Genomic DNA, 17,305 nt, shown 5'->3' with positions numbered 1-17,305 from the left:
GGCCAGTTTTTACATTTTCCTCCAGCGACTGCGCTGACTGCACTGACTGCACTGACCTGCCGGTACTTGCAAACACACCATCTCCAAGCTGCCAATTCCACGTATCTTAAGTACAAACACAGAAAGTCGATTTAACAACCCGGGAGCCTCGACCTGCCCTCCCTCCAGTTCCACTGTCACCATCTGCGCAGACGGTGCTGCTCTGCTGTCTGATGGAAGCTGACATTTACATGCCGGAGTCGTCCGGATTTCAGATTAATTATATGATACGATGATGTGTATGTGGCCGCAGCTGCAGGGGTCGATGTCCCTGCGCATCGGAAAGGCAATCAAACACTAAAGAAGGATGGAAAGGGGCAGAAAACAAGCCCTGTTAAGTGATGACTGACCTTCACACAGCAGCCCGATGGTGAGGATGAAGGACAATGGCCTTAATTACATAAAGGCACTAATCTCTTTACCAGGTAAACCTTCAGATTCAGCGTTTCCACACATACGGCAGGAAGCGTGAGGGGAATGAAGGCAGCACAAAGCAGCTGGATGGACGGGGGGGGTTTGTACGTTGACCCTAGCGGGGCAGAACCTCCTAGCACAATGCCTGGAAGCACCTCCACAGTGCAGGGGGTTGGCAGTCTTCCAGAGGGACATTGGCAGCAGACGCTCTCGCCAGCACGGCGTCCCGTAACGCGGCCGGAGAACCATGCCGTCAGCCCGATGACAATGACACGTCTGTAACGAGCGGTCGTCACCGGCATGACGCTCCGAGACGGGCCGCAGCTGTGAGTGACGCATTCGGCCGGCAGGGTCCTACTCGGGATGCCACGCAGAGAAACGCGCATTGATTACAGAGTGTGAAACATTGTGTTTTGGCCCCCAGGTAAGCAGCCCCTCATCCTGCCATCTGGGCTGTGACTGTGTCCCCTGGGCTGTGACTGTGTCCTCGACCCCCAACCCCCCACCCATCTGGAGCCCCCACTCCCACCTGGGCGTTGTCAATTCGTCATCTTTTGTGTACCTTCCTCTCCCCACCCTCCAGTCTGTTAAACCCGAAACCCGAATACAGCCCCCCCCCCCGCCCCCCTTACCCAACAAGTTTGTTCATTGTACCAATGGAGACGCGTCTCACGGCACAGAACAAGAGCTCCTGTCTTAAGGACAACAGTGAGCTACCAGGGTGTGAGCGAGACTCCCCGGTCAACGGCTCTGCTCGAAACCCGGCCACACAGAAAGGGGGGGCGGTCAGATCCAGGCACCAGCAGAAGCCCCCCCCCTGCCCAGAGCAGATTCAGTGACAGCGAAGGACAGCTCACCGCCTGGGGGGGGCTACTTAAACTAAAACGATAACCTACAGTCGTGTGTGTGGCCAAATACAGATAAACTTCTTGTTTTTTAACATTCCTCTAGGTGTGAGTAACCTGCCACTTTAGGCTGTGATTCAGAGGTCCGAAGACCCGACGAATACAACAGTATCAGGGTGACCCCACAAACTCGCATTTTACAAACGCAGTTTTTACTGCACCAGCCAATGCCGTTTTTGACGCCTACGAGCAACTTAAGCCATTTATTAGCTGAATTCTTAGCCTAACTGACATGTTTTATACAATAATCACTTAATTAACTCCAATGATCTTTTTGCATAACCAGACAGCTGTGAAATTGATCAGTGTTTTTTTTTTTAAATCACTGACAACATTATCGACAAGTCAGGGGAAACCAATCATGCTGTTTACCCAAAATTGTTAAGAAATATTTTTTTAATAAAGACATTGGCGTGAAAGCAAGTCTGAAAGGAAATGAAACACAGGCAACTCAGCCTTCTACACTTTAACAAAAGCTGAATTCTCACATAGCAACGTGAATATGAACCCTTCTGACACAAGTTTTGAAATATTATTATTTTTACAATTATTCTTACAAGAAATGTGGTCTTTTGCGTTTCTGCTTGTGGAGCCCAAGCTCTGGCCACAACTGCCCCCCCGGCTGATAGGGAAAATGCAGCCCCCCCGGGTGACAGGGAAAACGCATCCCCCCCCCCCTCCGGCTGACAGGGAAAACGCAGCTACCCCCCCCCCCCCCCCGCTGGCAGGGAAAACGCAGCTACAAGTCTGTTCCCTCTTTTGCTGGACTGCTTCTTCTCTCAGAGAGGTGAGTGGGGTTTACACTTCACTTTGGAGAAGGTCATCTTCCTCAAATGCCACCCTAATATGCCACACGCAGACAGGGTGTGACTTCATCATGGAAGTTAGCACGTTAGCGACGGGATAAACATTAGTGCCGCGGGTCAGCGGCCGGATGTGCGACACACGGAGCACCTCAGGACACGACCGCAAGCTGGCTGGCAGTGACGGGGCTCGCGTGCCCAAAGCCAGTTGCTCGAAGGACCGTTTTCATTAAAACGCCATGCGGTTTTCTGCAACTACGACACTGCAACGCTCAAACCCCGTGCTGGGCAACTGCAAACCTCCAGCGGTGCTGCATCAACCAGGATCTATGAGGTCACTGAGGTCACGATTATTTGAAGACGGGGTGCAAGGCCAAGATGCCAGCGAATCTGAAATGATGTCACTGTTAAAAAACTGGCAGAGGATGACCGACCGCGGCTTCACCCAGAGCAACAACGGAACACCTGTTGTTTTACCAGATTGGAGGAAAACTTTTTGGGCATTTCACTAGGATGGAGATCTGTCGTTGTCAGTTTCGTCCGATCCATGGTTTAATAATTTTACAAGCACTCAACATATAACCAGCAACCACCAACAATCAAATGACAGAGACCACAACAATCAATCTGCAGAGACCACTTCCCATAAAACTGGAAAAACACCTGAGCCCAAACATTTAAAATCAACCCTACACTTCAAAAAAAAAAATCCAGCATCAGTGGGATTAACATCACATACGTTTATATTAAACTGCTTCAACTTAGATTTTGACCATTTAGGAGGCCTGATACTCTGCTGCACACATTTCATCAGCAGAAGCCTGACTGCCTCATAAAATCACCTGAAAAAAAGCAGATTAAATCCCAGGCGCAGAAAAAAAAAAAAACGAAGGAAAACGGAAACCAGTCAGCAGATTTTCAGGCCAACGGCCTTCAAAGTGAGCGCCACGGCACTGTGGAAGGCTGCTACTGACAGGGACCAGCTAGGAAGAGAAGAAAAAGGCAATCAGGTGCAGAACGTCTGTCTCCAGCGCTGAAAGGTCCACTCATCTGCTTCCACTGCCCACATTCAGGGCACATCTGTTGCATATGGAGGCCTTAGGCGGAAATACTAACTTTTACCGTTTCCTTTTATGAAAAAAAACTGAAAATAATCCTGATCCCTAAATCATCCCGAACCAGCACCAATCCCAACACATTATCGCTGTACACACTGCACGGAGAACTCCTGGTCACACTGTCCCTGCACATAGCGCAGAGAGATGCATGGCCATACTGTCCTTGTAAACACTAGGGAGAGACCTGCCCACATTGCCACTGTACACACTGCAGAGAGATGCCTGGCCACACTGCAGAGAGATAGCTGGCCACGCTGCCCCTGTACACACTGCAGAGAGATGCCTGGCCACACCTGCCCTGTACACACTGCAGAGAGATAGCTGGCCACACCGCCCCTGTACACACTGCAGAGAGATAGCTGGCCACGCCGCCCCTGTACACACTGTAGAGAGATGCATGGCCACGCCGCCCCTGTACACACTGCAGAGAGATGCATGGCCACACTGCCCCTGTACACACTGCAGAGAGATGCATGGCCACACTGCCCCTGTACACACTGCAGAGAGATGCATGGCCACGCTGCCCCTGTACACACTGCAGAGAGATGCATGGCCACGCTGCCCCTGTACACACTGCAGAGAGATGCATGGCCACACAGCCCCTGTACACACTGCAGAGAGATAGCTGGCCACACCGCCCCTGTACACACTGCAGAGAGATAGCTGGCCACACTGCCCCTGTACACACTGCAGAGAGATAGCTGGCCACACCGCCCCTGTACACACTGCAGAGAGATAGCTGGCCACACCCCCCTGTACACACTGCAGAGAGATGCATGGCCACACTCATGTTGTACACATAACTCATGTTGTACACATAACAGGGAGGGGGCTGGCCACACTGCCCCTGTACACACTGCAGAGAGATAGCTGGCCACACTGCCCCTGTACACACTGCAGAGAGATAGCTGGCCACACTGCCCCTGTACACACTGCAGAGAGATAGCTGGCCACACTGCCCCTGTACACACTGCAGAGAGATAGCTGGCCACACTGCCCCTGTACACACTGCAGAGAGATGCATGGCCACACTGCCCCTGTACACACTGCAGAGAGATGCATGGCCACACTGCCCCTGTACACACTGGTCCCTCCCATTTGTAACAAGTCCTCCTTGCTTGAATAAACAATAGACTCTAAAAGTCATCTACTGGCCAGAAAGCTGTTCACTGGCCTCCAGCTAACACCTGGGAGGCTGCCATCACTGAGCCAACAATGGGAATGCTAGCACAGGATTAGCCTCGCTCCAGGGGGCTGTGGGGTGAACGTGGGGGGGGGGGTGGCCCACAGACATGCCGACAGCCCGCAGGAGCCTGAACCGTAGGCCCAAGCCACAAGCAGAGTGGGAGATACAGTTACATCTATTTATATACTATCATACAAACAGAATCCACACAAACTGTTTAGACCACATGTTATTTATGGCACTTTGAGGCAAAAAAAAAAAAAAAAAATTTCAATTACAGTGGTTTTTAGTAGTTGAGTATTTTCCAGCAGGAATTCTGTAGTTTTCTACACTACAGAAGGAAGGCTAAAAGATCGATCTACCAAAGGGGCGGAGCCAGGGAAGCAGTGTGGCTGTTTAATGGGCGGGGCCTCTGTGGGCAGCCTACCGCAGGGGGGGAGAGCCCTTCATCTCCCAAAGAGGAAGGGCTGCTCTGCAAGCAGGATCATAACAAACACAGTTCCAGTCGGGAATGCAGCACTGATTACAGAATCATTTTCCAAAGGGCCGTAGTTTATGAGACTGACCATGAGGCCTGTCTGACGAAACTCCAAACAAGAACTGCAAACCAGGTGATGTCATGGCTGCCATCGAGACAAGCATAGCACGTCTTTCCTAACCCCACCTCACCTCGTCTTCCACCGAGGTCCTGCTTTATGTCTGATGCCGACATCACTTCCTATCACATTCTCGAGGATCGCAGTTAATGAAAAACGTCGACTTATTCCTTAGGAACGGCCTTAATTCACAATTCATCTTGTTTAGTAACCGATTCAGCTACTTGGCATTTTAATGCTAATTTTCTCCGCCGTCATCCAGTATAAACTGCATATTTATAACTGACCCAACAAACAAGCATTAAGCCTATTGTACACATCTGATGTAAAAAAAAAATAAATAAATGAACCACGTTCTATTAAAGTTCATGGCGACTTTTCTCCGGTTCAGGGGAATCTGCAGAGGAGAACCGCAGAAGTAAATTGAGGCTAATTGCCGGTTGAGCGGAGACGTTTCTCCTCAATCGCTGGACACAAGCTATTTACATCACCAGCATAAACATTTAGCCGGGATTTCGGCAGTAGGACCAGCGCCAGGGCCATATACATCCACATCTGCACATTTTCCATCTCAAACGAGGGAAAGAACGAGGCAACTCAACACAGCTACAGCAGGGCGTGCTGCTAAATGACCATGAGCGTTAAGGTACCGTTGACGGCTGGCTGCCCCTGAGGGCTGGAGTTCTGGACACCAAATGTTAAAATACATAAAGCAGTATTCATAAAACTTCAATATGATAAAATCCTGAGACGATAAATGAAGAAATGTTCTGAATTTAAAGGCGGATTCTTTAAATGTTTCTTGTCCAAGTACCATTTTTGCTATGGTTATAAATTCAGACATGCATAGTCCTTGGTAAATATGTCATGAAACTAGTTTATAAAGAGATATAAAAATTGCGAATTTGCAGCAGCTTCTCACCCAAACACCTACACAACCTCTGTAGGGACCCACCTCAAAATCTTGGCTCAGGTCCATCTCAGAAAATGAGCCTCAGATGCCTTGAGGAGGCAGGAAGGAATGAGTGCTACCAATCACTGGTCAGGATTCGCTCATTTCCTGTAAGCTAGCCAATGGCGGCTGAGAACACATGGTCATCCAACCAGTTACTGACTGACAGGGACATGCGTGTCTGTCAGCCTTCCTTAGAACCGATACGAACCCTCTGTCGTCTACAGCCGGGATGTTCCACACACCACGCCCCCACCAACCCCCTCAGTGACAGAGCATCTCCTTGCACGTTCCACGCCACGGCCACACGTCCCCAGTGTTGTAGTGAGCTAGCCAGCCTACAATAAGCTCCACTCCCAAGGAAAAGCCAACTGTTTGCTCAATAAAGTTACCATTCCCATGACCTCAACTGCACTCCCAAGCTCTCTGGATGAACGCCAGACCATCCCAAAGGAGTCTCTCTATTCCCTACACCGTGACAAGGATCCACAATTACAAAGCAGCTAACTGGACCATTAAATGGGGATTGTGCTGAAATCCGATAGCTGGAGATTCACACAGTATTCCCGGCACGCATTAGGGGAAAAAAAAATTCTCACTCTTTTTTTTAGGCTCCGAAGTCAAACACAAAACAGAGAATGTCGAAAGCGGAAAGAGGCGTTTTTACTTCAATGAACGTAAACTTGACAATGCGGCACGGCAAAGGACGTCATCAGGCAGAAGAGAATCAGGAAGACATCCAGGGGATACTGATGTGGGGGTCGGCAAATCACGCTGGGGATTCACAGAGCACGCACCCTCTGCTACCTACAGACATTTTCCATAGAATATTCCGGAACGGAAATGCCTTGCACCAGAAATTTCCCAAAACAAAAGTTTTCTTTGGATATGTAGGAAAGTCTGTGTTTATGAAGAAAACATTTCCCTTTTTTGGGGTGGAATTCCCCTTTAAGTCTCTCTCATACTTCGCATTGTGCTAGTAACTGCTCAGCTAACCGTTAACCAACCCTATGATTGTTACACCCCTTGTGATTTAAGGCCCTACAAACTATACATTATGGTGGAGGGCCAATGAATACTTAGCTAGATACACACTATACACCCCAGCTAACATTTTTAAATCATTACCAGTGTGCACACAGAGGCGGACAGACCCCCATCACTGCAGCATCTGGATATCCCATGATCATCCAGTGCAACTGTAACACACTGACCTTAATACAGCTTTTCAAACCAGCAGAGCGTTAAGACATGCCACACACGGAAACGCAAACATGATCTGTTAAAGTACCAGGGGTGAAACGCTGCTGATTTACAGGGTTTAAGGATCTCGGAGTCCAGAATCCGCTTACCTGTGCGGGCAACCCGACAGCAAGGGCAGGTTGGGCGAGAATCCCATCCTGTGCTGGATGCAGCGCGCCACTGCACTACCGCTGGTCTGCGTTCTGCAAAGTCCAGATCCACCGCATCCCACACACTTCTAACGTCTCAAACAAAGCAGCTTTAGCTGAAGAGCTGCTCACCCCAGCTGGATCAGATCTCTTTCGGAATGCCACAACTTACGTTACCCTTTTATTTTTACAATATGGTTTTGGAGGGGGAAAAAAAACATCCCCACAATGTATTTCTGACTTACTTTGCAGTGTTTATGCAGAAAGATGGGTAGAATTGCCCTTTGCTAAGGAATTTTCCATATTCTGATGGGATTCTGCATTCTCTCCAGCACCCAATCTATTTCTGGCACACGTTTATTTTCGAAATTTAAATAAAGCATTGGGGGGGGGGGAGGGGAGGGGGGGCGAAAAGCTTTTCCAAGACCATAACACCTAAGCAGACCAGAAAACTGAACATACACAGCATACAGCACTGGAAGCTGTACCTACGGAGGAGGAGAGAATAGTGCACACACCACTGCAGGTGACAGTGCGGATTGAGCTAGAGGCAGACAGACAGACAGGTGACAGTGCAGACTGAGCTTACATGAGGGGACAGAGCGTACATCACTGCAGTTAACAGTGTGTACTGAGCTAGAGAGGACTGTGTGTCCTGAACTAGAGAGTACAGTGCATACATCACTGTGGGTAATTGCATACCAAGCTAGAGAGGAGAATGCATACATTACTACGAGTGACAAAGCATACCAAGCTAGAGAAGACAGTGCATACAGAGCTAGAGAGGCTGGCGTGTACATCAATGCAGGCGACAGTGCATACTGAGGGAGGACAGTGTGTATCGAGTTAAAGAGGACAGTGCATACATCACTGAAGGTGACGATGTATACCGAGCCACAGAGGGCAGTGCATACTAAACTAAAGAGGACACTCTGTACATCACTGAAGGTGACAGTGCATGCCGAGCTAGAGAGGGCAGTGTGTATGTAAATGCAGGTCAGTCTGTGTAACGGGCCAGAGAGGACAGTGTGTACTTCACTGCGGGTGACACTGCATACTAAGCCAGAGAGGACAGTATGCATATAAATGCAGGTCAGTCTGTGTAACGGGCCAGAGAGGACAGTGTGTACATCACTGCGGGTGACACTGCATACTGACCCAGAGAGGACACTGTGCGTGTAAATAAGGTCAGCGTGTGTACTGAGCTAGTAAGGACAGCTACGGACACAGAGTATATGCACAGTAGGCAAATTTCCACAGAACCTACGAGACAGAATAAGACGCATCCAAAAATGAGGGCAGCCTCAGCCATCACGCGTGTTGTTAGGGAAACTAACTGTGCTTTTCCCTCTGGCAGACAGGCACAGCCACCCAGCTGACAGCCAAACACACTCAAATGGGCTCCACTAACGAGTTCAACATGGCTGTCAAGTTACGCGGCTACTCCCACGTGACAGTGTGGGAGGGAGACCAGGAGAGGCCATGACAGCACACTGGGTGGGGGGCGGAGGCAACGTCACTGCTCTCTAACCGGAGGATCGGCCATTCCGAGCAAACTGGCAGTGCGGAATCAGGCTCTCCTCAGGAAATCTGGGACCGATTCCCATCATGAGCCTGCAGAAGATAATGATCGCCGCTCAGTGGCGCCACCTGTCCAGCACGTACCCGCCTGTGCTAGAACAGCAATTACTTTGGGTTTCCTTGCCTGGGATCAGTGGCATAGATTAAAGCTCCATCCGATCCTGAGAACATCGAACCTGACACCTGCAGTTTTCTCCAACGCTGGTAACAGTAGCCGCAAGGCCATAAAAATGGACAGAAATAAAGAACGCCACCAAACATCCCACTGAACATCCAAAGCACACAGTGCTCTTCGAACTGGAGAGTCAGTTTTAAGCCCCCTGCACAGTATCTACCTTTTTGTGTTTCAAATCCTCAACTTCCCATAATTCCTCAGTGGTAAAAAAACAGTAAACTGTAGGCCTGAGCACAGAGAAATGCTTGTGGGGAAGTGTAGCAAACTGAACCACACCCCGGGAACTCAATATTGCAGATTGGAAAAATTAAGGCTCATTTGCTGTGAAGTAATCACACATGGGTGGGGAGGTTACATGGCAGCCTGAAGGCGGCCCAGTCAGACGCCAATCACAGAGGCGTTGGGGCACGACCGAGTGTCTCCAGCTCTTAGGTGGCCAGGATTTCGGCTGTAACCAGTAGGCAGGACAGGATTTGGAGGGCAGGATACTGGGTCAGGGGCTCTGTCATTATCTTAGACTTTGAAATGAAGGGTAGAGAAGAATCTATGGTATATTATACAAGGTATAAACTGCCGTTTTCCAACGCGGCTTAAATGACTTGCGGTAAGTAATGGACAATAATATTGATAATATTTTGATGCTATATATATATATATATATTTTGACCTCCTGACAAACTATCACAATTAGACATAGTCCTATTTTCATGCTGCGGTTTTTAGACTAAATGCTTATTCATCTGCCTCTTCTCTTAAAATTCACCTACTAATCTAATATTCTGCTTATATCCATCATTGTCACCAATTTCTCTATCATATCTGTAAACAATACTAAATAACAAAAATAGCACCAATGTATCATCGTGACAATGATCAATGTTTCAAAATAACGCCTATGAATGACTGAACCCATGAAGCGTATATAACGCTATAATGTGCCAACAACAATGACCTTAACCAACAAGTACTACAGCATTTTTATGGTTTAATAGCCCAGGACAACGACCACCAAAGAGATGACAGGCTCCCTGGATGACAGTGACAGACACCATGGTTGCAAGGAAGCCCTTCAGATAGCCTGAGAACCTCAGACGGCTTAAAAATAACGGCATAGGAAAATAACTTCAGAACAAATGAATGTGCTTCTGTTCCAATCCTGTCAGTGGACAACTTTTCCATAAAGTGTGTGTCCCCGAGCCGATGGGAGAGACACAGATGACCCGGACGAGCGAACCAGGCTGTTTCAGAGACTAGAATGAACCGGCTCCATGATTAGGAACTTCCCTCTCGTTTGAGGATGGGCCCTTCAAGCAAAAGTCTGCAACACTGCCCCAAATTGGGCAAACTGCACATCAGATGCTCTGCTCTGAACTTTACCACACCAAAGACAGACGGGATGCAGACAACCCGGGCAGATTACCTTCATGCAGGGCTCGCTCAATGCTCTCCGTGCTGGACTGTGAGTGGCCCAGAGCAGCTCTCTTCCTGGTCCACAGAAAGCCCCTCTTCCCGCCCTCAAGGGCACGGGGGCTGGGCGCGAGGCTGGCATCCCTGGCGGAGAATATTCCTCCGAAGATGCGCGTCAGCCAGCGCTCCTGGTTGCTGGCACCAGCACTGCCCCTCAGGAAGCTCTCCTTCTCCTCCAGGCTCTTCTCGGACAGCCTCTGCAGGTCACTGTTGTCCAGAGTCCGGTTCTTAATCTGAGCCAGGTCCCGCCTGCTCCACTGCGTGCCAGCGCCCACCTGGCCCAGCGCTTCCCCAGGGTCCGCGGAGCTCACGCCGTCTCTGCACGCAGCCTCATCAAAGGCTGGATTCTGCAACACGACGTCCCCGGAGGATTTACCGGTGACCCCCAGGCAGCTGGAGCTGCGATGGTGGGCCTGCTTAGAAAGCACATGCTGGCGGAGGACCTCCCCCCCACTCCAGTGCCGGAAACTCAAGCTCCGTCGAAGCAGGCCGGGGGCTCTCTTCACTGGGGGGGTTGGGGTCTTGTCTGAGTTCACGCCCCCTTTCGACTGAGACAACGGGGAGCTCACAGAGGCAGAAGACACCAAGACCTGGTCGGAACTGTTCAAGCGCTGGTCGGAGCAGTGCAAGTCCACTGGGCACGTCTGCGACTCGGTCAAACCCATCCCAGTCACGCCAATATCCCTGCCACCCCCCCGCCCAGAGGACTCGGATGCGGCATCGGTGCTCTGCTTGGCCGTAAGCCCCCCCGAAAGAGCAGGGTCTATCGATTTGAGGGAGAGAGGTGTCTTCCTGGAAAATTTAAACCTCCTCATTTCCAGCCGTCCCGTACTGAAGGTCCTGAACGTCCTCATGCTGTTCTGCGATGGAAAGTCGTCCGTTTCCTCCGCAACCTCCTTAAGCTCCTCGAGCAGGAAGCTCCCGTGGCCCTCCGTGGAGCTGTCCCTCTGACCGGCGGCCGTCTGGGGCTCGCCTGGGCCCAGGAGCGCCGGGGTGCCCCCTCCGTCACCAGCTGCCGATATGTTCTCTCTTTTCACCAAAGTGAGGGAGATCCGGTATACAGTCTTCCTCTGTGGCGTGCCCCTCTCCATGCTATCGGAGGAGTCACCGTTCAAAATGTGCATTCTTTAAGGACCAAAGTGGCAAGAACAAAGAGCAAAAAATGGACATTTAGATTAACTTAAGCATGACCAAGGTCAGGAATGCATGAAGGTAATTAGCTGTCCGGTTTTATTTGTATTTTATCAACTAACAATAAGGTAACGAACCCCATGCATTGTAAAATGCAGCGCGGTCGTGCGTCCCCACCGGAAAAGCAGGCGAGGTGTCCTCAGCCCAGGTGAGTCGATGCACTTCAGCAAAATCAAGCAACGCTTTAAATGGGTCTGTGCTCTTACGGCACCGGCGATCACAGAGACGGGGCAGGGAGTCCGGGACCGGCGCTCCGCTCCATGCGGATCATCTCGGCAAAAACACTCCAGAAGCGCAACCTTCATCGGCTGTGACCGAGCTCCCGCATCGCATCCTCCACCCAGAAATGCCGGAAAACGCACTTTTTGTTCGCCTCTGTTTCGAGATTTTCCTTAGGAGGCGGGATGGATCCGGCGCAGGTCGCGGCAGAGCCGGCAGCTCCTCGCCGGCTCTTTCACACGTCGGCCGGCGGTCGCACCTCCTCCGGACTCCCTCCGCAGATCCGCGTTCAGAAGACAAACCAGCCCAGCCCAGCGGAGCCCAGCCCAGCACGGTAGACTGGCAACAAAACACGGAGCAGATTTCCGGGAGGATCACGGATAAGAGCCGCGCTTGGCGGCGTGCCCTCAGCCGCCTGCAGGCTTCCTGCTCTTCGGAGCAACCAGAAGGACAATGACGGGAGCAGACAAGAAGCCCAAATTACATATTTATTACGAGCCGGCTTGCAAAACGTCCCCCACCCCCGTCTCCGTTTGGATTTATAATCATCGTGTCGGGTGGGGTTGGGGCTTCAGTCTGCATTAACATCGCACTGTATTTTATACCATTTCTTCCCAGTGTGTAGTCCCTCCGAGAGGGGGGAGCAATGCGAAAAATACACGATGGGTGCGGAGTTATGCCAAATTATCCAGGATGTAAGATCCGCGGATAAGGACACGCTGCAGCCGCAATTTGCGGCTATTTGTAAAAGAGCGGAGCGCAAACCAGCGCCGCGCCTATTAACCTGCGCATTAACGTAACAGTGAGGGGCTGACAAAGTAACGCAGGGGTGGAGAGGGGAGCCGGGGGACGAGCCATCGCTCACTTCTGTCATGACTATAATCCACCCCCCCTACACATCTTTCCCCAATAGACAGGTTACGATCTTTGTTCCAAAGGTCCGATAGCAGAGACCCACTTGGGACTGAAATCATCCTGCGGTACAGAGCACGTATTACACATGCGAATGGAAAAGATGATACGAACCGTGTTCTCTTACTAGAATCTGCATTATTTTTCACCGTTATATTGAAAATATCAGTTTCTACTAAAATAATACATGCTATCCCATACAACAGATACCTGTATTTAGATGCACAAACGATATGTTCAAAGTCCATATTCCACGCCTGGGCGACACGCACATTTTTGCTATAGGTTATTATAGCTCATTAAGACTCGTTTATTTTCCTTCATTAAAACAGCCAATATCGTGAATATTTTGACAGTAAGGTGACACATTGACATCGACTTTTTTGTAATCCAGCTACAGTGAATAGACGAACAAAGGGACCGTTTAGCAAACTTAAACAGATCATCCCTAACACAAGGACGGTACATGTTATCAAACGCCATGAAACACGGACGGGGGGGGGGGGGGGGGGGGGCGCGTCTCTCCCCGCACAGAACACATCCATCAGACTCAGCCCGTCATTACCACCAGCAGCAGCGTCTCACCCGCAACGTGAATAATAATTCATCAAAGAAAAAGCCGATCCAATTAGTTACAACCATTAAGACAAAAAAAGAAGAGACAGAGTTGACAAAATATCCTAATTTACCCCCTTATGTAAGCAAGCAGAAAGCATCTTTATTTTCCTTAGTCTGCAAAATGGCACAAAAATTTAAGCAAATGCATCGAATTTGCAAGCAGGGCCGCGGATACTGATTTATGGGCTTTGGGGAGCGTTACCTGGTGCCGCTTTCTAAATCCAGATTTACGTATATATCACATGGGGGGATAAAATTGCCAATACAATTTTCCCTTAATAATTTTGTGAGATTGTAAGTGATGATTTACTATAAAGAGAGTTATCAAGGGTCTGTGTATATTTATATATGTTTATTTTTTGCGTTTCGAAATGCTTGACATTTATTTAATTTTGGACTTGTTAAAATTGTGTATTCTTAATGTCTCCCCCACCCGACAGAGCAAGCCACAAGAATTAAGCTCCATTTCAGCAGTGAATTTTTAAATAAATTCAATTCAGGCACCATCAATGACAACCCTTCTTGTTCCTTATCTCCAAAAGGACCCTGGAACCGCCTCTAAGCGAACTCTGACCCCTGACCTCCGGGTCACTGGCTCTATCCACCAGGAGAGCAAGACTGACAGGAGCTGGGGAATGGAGATAACACCTTCTGCCTTTTTTTTTTTTTTTTTTTTTAGGGGGGGGTGACCACTCATGACTGATTGGAAACCCATTTACCAAAGATAAGCAGCCTTCTGTTGGTGAATGGGGCCAAGTGGAGGGCTCTGATTGTTGCAGAAAGGGCATCACACTTATGAGGGACGTACAAAACAGGCATCTGGATGGATCTACTGCACCTGCAGAGGCTGGAAATAAATGGGTCCTTACAGGGACCTCTGAGGAACACCTGCACCATCTCCACTCACCAGACTGGAGGCACCTCAGCCATTCTCCTCAGGCTACGTAGAGACACCTTAGTAAGAATCAGCTGCTGGCTATTTGAGATCTGGACTTAAGCTTCATCTTATTTGTTTGGTCCCTCTGTACAGTTTGGTCATGATTACCCTCCTGCTGGGGTGGTTTGCATACAAACTGGTTCTTCTCCAGTACTCTCTAGTACTTCCCAGTTATGTTGCTACATTGTTCCGCTTTTTCACTCTGCTGCTGTTATGCACACCCTCAGATTACTCTAGCAGCTCCATCACGAAGGGGCTTGTGAATTATGGACTGGCTGCTCCGGTCTTGCCGACAGACCTCATTCGGAGTCTTCGGTGCCCTCACACTGACATATCTAACAGGAACATTTCATCTGGACTGCATCCGGCTGTTCGATTCACACAAAAACAGTCTCCTTCCAGTCGTCTGGCTTTTCCAGAATTATTCCAGCCTGTTTTCCTTGAAGTTCACAATCTGCTTTTGTCAAAATTCTTATGGATAATGCATGGTGATAGTGAGGGGGCGGGTGGGCACTTAATAATTCCCTTTTTTACACTGTTCCACTAGTATAAAATGAATTCACTTCATATTGTTGGGGGAGGGCATGCCTTCCCCTGTGTGGACATAAATCTACACTCAAGCCGAAAGTACAAGAAGCACCAACTAAGGAATGGAAAATGGTTACAACTAACTGCACGCTCATTAATTTAGCCAGGCTGGATTAGTTCAGGTTTAACACAGCAAATTCTACAGGGACTGAACAAAGCCATAATCAGGGTTCCAGCCAACTACAAACCAACAGGCTGAGGTGTCATAAAAATAATTTGCAGCACTACAGACACGCTGATAAAAAGCTCATTCTACTCCTGATTCACTGTTCAATCTCATATTCACACGAATCGCCGCCTGGATATATTTTATTATCCTCAGCAACCTGTGTTTGATAAAAACTGTCAACAATAAAACAATAAATTACATTAGGCTTTGATACATGCATTTCAAAGAGTAAAATTTATAAGACCATTATATGCTTTCATGGATTAAAAACGAAACGGTCAAGAAAATATAGTGGTTGTATCTTTGTCAGAAGATGGGTAACAAAGGACCAGAAATTTCCAGATACTGCTTCACCACCAGTATACATGACTGTAGCAAACAATGGACAGAGACTAGATGCTCCACTAAAACAAGTATATACTATGGGAAGGACAGAACAAATGGGGAAGGAATTTGAGGGACAATGATAATGCCCCCCCCAATCAGACCACAAAAACGTCATCAAATTATCTTCCACCTGGATTTTATTCTGTAAAGCAGAACGCTATCCTGTCCATGACAGAAGCAAGACTTCTGGCTGTCACCACCACTGCCTCTGAGGAAGATCTCCTTCCCCTCCAGGCTCAAGCAAGGCTGGGCCTCCAAAAACAATGAGAGCTCTTCCTGGAACAATACGTGGAACTTTAGCTACATAATCTCATACGCTCCTCTACAGTTTTGGGATTGCCAATGACGTGAAAGATGAAGCAGGTGGAGTCGCCAAATGCCGCGTTTACGTGCGTGTCCAAAGACGGACATCGGCGACGGGAGACGTGTGGTGGCCGTCCCCAAAGATTTGAAGGCGGCAAAACAGGAATTACAGGATCCGCAAAGTCACCTCAAAAATTCCAAGCCTGACACGAGAAAGATTCCTACTTTTGCGGTCAACCCGATAAAACGGTGATCTCACACTCCACAGCACCTCAAGCGAACTCGCAAAAGCCCTACAGACACTGATCCTCTCTCTCCATTTACCCAGGCAAAGGTTAAGGGAAGCATTAACCGAGACAGGCAGAGGGATGCAGAAAATCCAGACCAGGTAAACAAAAATCTGGAAAAAAGGATCGTATTTACAAACCCGTCATGATTCTACAGGTCAAGACTTACGGCATGCTGTTTATGCAACAGCACAATTACACGATGGAAATGGACTATGTATTAAATCTCATTTTTTATATGCATGATTCGCATGGGGTAAAAGGCAATACTAAAATCGACGAAGGTGTGGGGGGGGGGGGGGATGGGGGGCCGCACAGTACTCATAAATCATCCCAGGGAAATGAGGCATGGTGGGACACCCTGAGCTCTGAGGGATCACTCAGGATTTCATTCAGATGTTAAGTGTAACTGTGTGTTATGTAACACCAGCAGTAGTCGGGGGGGGGGGGGGGGGGGGGGGGGCACACCTGCACACTTGACTCTTCCTGGAAATCAGGGAAAAAATGTACTGTTTGGGAAAAAGTAAAACATTTTTTGCAAACAAACAGACCCGTGAGGGTCTTCAGGTTTTAGGACTACAAAGATTACATAGTTAAAAAAATAAAATAAAATACTGCACTTTCCCCCCCCTCCTGTACAAACCAAACCACAATCCCAAAAGAGAAAATGACACCAAAGTGTGGAGTCGGTGGATAGTTTTAACCCCATGGCGTATGTGAAGGGCATGACTCCTTCAAGTCAGGAGCTTTTCAAGCGATGTGAGTGCAGACAGCGCCCCCTACAGGACAACACTGTGTACTGACAGAAATGCTGATGCTTACAAATAAACAGGAAGAAAAAAAGGGCGTGATACTGGTCTTCAGCCAAGTGGGCAGATTGGGAGAAAGGGGCAGCATGCTGAAGATATATAAAAAATTTAATGCAGTGGTCTCATAGCAGGCTTGGTCTGCATGAACAGACCTTCAGGAGGTCAGAATATGTGTGTTTGTAGTCTTGTGCTCCTGTACAGGAATTCTGGTCAATGGTTATTACGCTGCCAAATGACCATGAACACAGGACCCAGTTG

At 48.9% G+C, this 17,305-nt stretch overlaps 1 protein-coding gene across 4 annotated transcripts in view; it reads right to left on the bottom strand.

Annotated features, from left to right (window-relative positions):
• Positions 1–17,305, bottom strand: part of agap1 (ArfGAP with GTPase domain, ankyrin repeat and PH domain 1) — a 99,900-nt gene that overhangs the window by 68,404 nt on the left and 14,191 nt on the right. For 2 of the 4 annotated variants that reach the window (XM_072700957.1, XM_072700958.1), the window contains exons 1-2: positions 11,936–12,317; positions 10,581–11,752 (exon numbers count right to left, since the gene is read on the bottom strand). The exons of the other annotated variants lie outside the window; for them this stretch is intronic. In XM_072700957.1, the coding sequence (XP_072557058.1) occupies positions 10,581–11,752; positions 11,936–12,123 (1,360 nt within the window). In that variant the 5' untranslated portion in view covers positions 12,124–12,317. Of the gene's footprint in view, positions 1–10,580; positions 11,753–11,935; positions 12,318–17,305 lie in introns of those variants that run through there. 4 annotated transcript variants of the gene reach the window in all.

Source organism: Paramormyrops kingsleyae, chromosome 16 (assembly GCF_048594095.1).
Source record: "Paramormyrops kingsleyae isolate MSU_618 chromosome 16, PKINGS_0.4, whole genome shotgun sequence".
Lineage (NCBI taxonomy): Eukaryota > Metazoa > Chordata > Actinopteri > Osteoglossiformes > Mormyridae > Paramormyrops > Paramormyrops kingsleyae.
Note: the sequence above shows the minus strand (reverse complement) of the source record. Positions and strands in the feature narration are given on the sequence as shown.